Source organism: Elgaria multicarinata, chromosome 18, assembly GCF_023053635.1.
Source record: "Elgaria multicarinata webbii isolate HBS135686 ecotype San Diego chromosome 18, rElgMul1.1.pri, whole genome shotgun sequence".
Classification (NCBI taxonomy): domain Eukaryota; kingdom Metazoa; phylum Chordata; class Lepidosauria; order Squamata; family Anguidae; genus Elgaria; species Elgaria multicarinata.
This window is the reverse complement of record NC_086188.1, coordinates 12916938-12921489: the sequence shown is the minus strand read 5'-3', so window position 1 is coordinate 12921489 and position 4552 is coordinate 12916938. Positions and strand designations below refer to the sequence as shown.

At 45.4% G+C, this 4552-nt stretch overlaps 2 gene segments (V, D, J or C); both read left to right on the top strand.

The window, feature by feature from the left end:
- LOC134410817 (immunoglobulin lambda variable 5-37-like) lies at window positions 1-490 on the top strand. The segment is given in 2 exon segments: window positions 1-46; window positions 147-490. Coding segments are annotated over 2 exon segments (390 nt in total).
- A 3063-nt stretch (window positions 491-3553) lies between these two features.
- LOC134410816 (immunoglobulin lambda variable 5-37-like) lies at window positions 3554-4089 on the top strand. The segment is given in 2 exon segments: window positions 3554-3647; window positions 3746-4089. Coding segments are annotated over 2 exon segments (438 nt in total).
- Window positions 4090-4552: the final 463 nt, after the last annotated feature.

Sequence of the window (4552 nt, the reverse complement as noted above, 5' to 3'; positions counted from 1 at the left end):
ATGTTCTGGCTCCTTCTTGTTTGCTCCTTCGTGATGTGGTGCACAGGTGAGAACAACTTTAAAGAGTACATTACAATTGCCGTTAAGGTGAGTGCAGCTGATGAGTGGAACGGATGTGTTGATTTCTCTGCTATTTCTCTTTCCAGGTTCAAATTCTGAGTCTGTTCTATCTCAGCCACCATCAGCCTCAGTGGCGCCGGGGAACACAGCAAAAATCTCCTGTACCATGAGCAGTGCAGCCACCATGAGTGACCGAGAGGTAGCCTGGCACCAGCAGAAGCTGGGTAGTCCCCCACGATACCTCTTATGGTATTATTCAGATTCCAGGAAGGAACAAGGCTCAGTGGTCCCCGCTCGTTTCTCTGGATCCAAAGACAACTCCAGGAACACAGCCTATTTGACCATCACTGAAGTCCTGGCAGAAGACGAGGCTGATTATTACTGTATATCCCATTATGGCAGTGGTGGTACAGCTCAGTTTGCACAGTGATGTACTCCAATGGGGAACTAAGACAAGAACTTGTCTTGTTTTCTCAAGGGATCTGCATTGTGCATTGATACAAATCAGAGGCCACAACCGAATGTTGAGTCCCAATAGAGAAGTGAGACAAGAATCTGTCTTCCCAATGCCCAGAGTCTTTCTCAGAGGCTTCCATGAAGGACTTAGAAGGAGAGCCGACCACAGCTTTCTTTAGATCTTCTCCATGTGAAGCCTGAACTGCACATGGAGAAGGGATGGTGAGGAGGACTTTGCCTATAGCCCCTCCACAGATGCTATGAATGCTTCCATTGTCTATATCCCTTAGCCTTAATGTACCTGCAATCAACACCACTGAATGGCACATGAGTGTCCCTGTGGAACGCAGTCAAACTGTGCTGCATAACAAGAAGTGGATGCAGCTTTGACATCTCATGTAGTCTGGTGTCTGCAGAATGCCAGGAATTCCTTTTAGTTATCTTTTAGAATTGTACAAGTAGCAAGGCTCTGAGTTTCCCTGCAATCCTGTAGTTACAGAGGAACACCCAGTAATATCATCAGGGTGGTTAAGAGTGAATCCCCCTAAACAGGTCCATTCAGATGTATGTCCCAATGAGTTTGAAAGGGTTCACTTCCAGATAAATGTACAGAAGTTTGCAGCCTGAAAACCCCATGTTTTACTGGAAACCAGAACATAGTGTATGCACCTGAAAAAGATTGCACCACCATTTCAAATCAAATTCGTTGCAATCAAAATTCCACACTGATGCTCAACCTATGCTTTCGTAGTGTCTTAAAGACAAGTGTAAGAGCACCCACATGAATTGGAACTGAAATACAATTCTCAGTCATTTGTACCGGCCAAATTCAATTTGTGTTCAGCACACATTTGTGCTCTGCGCCTTTACAGCTCGGCATTTTCATCTGAGCCAAGACTCACCCGGATTCATTCCCCAGGTATTGTTCCAATTCTCAGGCCATGAGAAACTGCAGAGTGCAATTCTCAAATGGTGTGGGATGCTGTGGATGATACTGCACGTTTTAGCCACTTGGGGGAGCACTTGACCTAGGCTTCATATCTTGACATGTTGGCATGGCTTCCTTCGCTTCACAGGTGAAAATAGAGACATCTTCTCTTTTAGTTCTTCCCCTCCCCTTCACTCATTTTCAAGTGTTTTGGGAAGAATTTTACTACAGTTGAGTCATAGCAGAGCAGAAATGGTTTTTATCTAGTGCTCTGCTGAAAATATCTTCCACCTTGCCCACCCTGAGGACTTCTTGGAGAAATTCTCTTGGGTTAGATTCATTGTTCTTGTGCTCAGCTTACTTATGAGGTGCCTGAGGCTCCTAGGCAAGTGCTCCATCTAACAATGTAGACACACCTATCTGGCAGCCTATAGCCTATAGTCTAGGGTTACCATACAAAAAGGAGGACAGGGCTCCTGTATCTTTAACAGTTGTTTGAAAAGGGAATTTCAGCAGGTGTCATTTGTATATATGGAGAACCTGGTGAAATCCCCTCTTCATCACAACATTTAAAGTGCAGGAGCTATACTAGAGTGACCAGATTTAAAAGAGGGCAGGGCACCTGCAGCTTTAACTGTTTTGATGAATGTATTTATTTATTTATTATTTATTTATTTATTACATTTTTATACCGCCCAATAGCTGAAGCTCTCTGGGCGGTTCACATGAAGAGGAAATTTCACCAGGTTCTCCATATATACAAATGACCCCTGCTGAAATTCCCTTTTCAATACAACTGTTAAAGTTACAGGAGCCCGGTCCTCCTTTTCATAGGGTCACCCTTTCATAGGGTCACCCTACTATAGTCTGCTCAACTTCCTGCATATTCATTACAGTTCAGGGGAAGATGTCATGACATAATTCTTCCCTTTTTGGGGGGACAGGAACTGCAGGCAGGTTGGTAGGCTGCAGATCAATGGAAGGATATCAAAAAAGGGAGAATAAACAGGCTCCCACTATCAATTATTTCAAACATCAATGTAGGGTGTTTTTATTTACAGAAGAGTTTGGAGAAGAGGTGGTTTGAATTTTAATGTGGGTTGAGGGTTTTTTTTTAAAGGCAATTGTTTTAGGTGCTTTTGTAAAGTGCCCTGACGCCAGAAATGGTGAGGTGATGCTATGAACATGTTTTAATATATAAGAAGAAAACACGCACTGCACTTTTGGACACTGTCACAGTTTTCCACAGTTTGTGTGGGTCCGCATCACCACCACTCTGCACACGGGCTCACAAGGCCCTTGAATGATAGTAATTATGGGTCATGGGGAAGGATGCAAAAAATTGACAAGGCTGAGAACACATTTGGTGCTCCTACTACTTCCAGGGACAGCGACAATAACAAAACTACCCTGACTGGGTGGAAGGGGAGAAGGAAGGAAGGAAGGAAGGAAGGAAGGAAGGAAGGAGCAAGAGAGAGAGAGAGAGAGAAGCTGTGCTTCAGTATTTCTCCTTCTCCTGCAGAAATTCAGTGGAATTATTCCCCCAACTTCTCTGACCACAAATACCAGGATGAAGATTTTTGAGAAGACATTCATGCACAGCTCTAATCATGTATTTTCTCTCTTTTCGCTTTCATAAAGTGCTACTGATGTGCTCTACGGAGCAGTCAAAAAGCAGATTCCATTTTTCTCCCAGAATGTCTCAGATGCAGAGTCATTCGGTAGTGTGTGTCTGTGTGGGCGTTTTTGTGTTTGTGAGTTCAGCCACAAGTAGGACCTGCCCCTTTTCCTTCTCTCGATCCCACTCCCATCCAGGCAGCTGACCAAGAGTAGCACAAGGAATGCTATCAAGAATGTAAGCAAATGAAATAGTCCTTAATTTTTATTTTATTTTAGCAGTGTAATCGTGGGCATGACGTTTCACAAGTTTAAAATGATGGGAGGAGAAATTAGCCCCAGTCATCACAGGATGGCACAGCTCACCTTTAAGTAGCCCTCAGAATAAAAGAACCAATCAAATTACAGCTGATTAACATAAAGACGGAGCACAGACGCTCCACCTCCACAAACAGGGTGGATATAAAGGCAGCCAGAGTCTGGATTTCCATCATGGTGGTTTTGTCTCCATTTCTTCTTAGGACCTCCAAGATCTTCACCATGTTCTGGCTTCCTCTCGTTGGCTCCTTAGTGATGTGGTGCACAGGTGAGAACAGCTTAAATTCACATTGCAATGGCTGCTACATTGAGCGCAGTTGATGAGCACGATGAGTGTGTCAATGAGTGTGATATTTCTCCTTCCAGGTTCAAACTCTGAGCCAGTGCTGTCTCAACCACCATCAGCCTCAGCGGCACCGGGGAACACAGCAAAACTCTCCTGTACCATGAGCAGTGTAGCCACCATCAGTAACCGATATGTCTCCTGGTACCAGCAGAAGCCTGAGACTTCCCCACGATATCTCTTGAGGTATTATTCAGATTCCAGCAAGGACCAAGGCGCTGGGGTCCCCGCTCGTTTCTCTGGTTCCAAAGATAACTCCAGGAACATGGCCTATCTGACCATCAATGGACTCCTGGCAGAAGACGAGGCTGTTTATTACTGTTCATCATATCACGGCAGTGGCAGCACAACTCAGTTTGCACAGTGATGTACTTCAATGGGGAACTGAGACAAGAACTTCTCCTGTTTTCTCAGGGGATCTGCATTGTGCATTGATACAACGCAGAGGCCACAACTGAGTGACTAAAAACAGTAAAACATTACAATTATTTCCCATGAAGAGTATATTTCCATGGTGGTTTAGGTATTTTAGGGGAAAAAGTAGCTCTGGAAAAGCCTGAAAAGTTTTAAGTGAACCTCAGCAGCATTGAGATGATGAGTGGCCGTTTCTGTACCTCCTGGGGCCTGTCTACACAGGGTCTTCGGGGCGCCTGGAGTGCGCCTGCAGTGCGCCCCGAAATCGATGATGTAGACAGTACCTTAAGCATTCCAAGAAGAGGAGGAGGAGGAGGAGGAGGAGGAGGCCCTGCACCGCCCCGCCCCTCGGAAGAAGCCGGCGGCGGCTTCTTCCGCTGAGCTCTCCAACCCGGGTGGGCCCGGGTGGCTCTTTC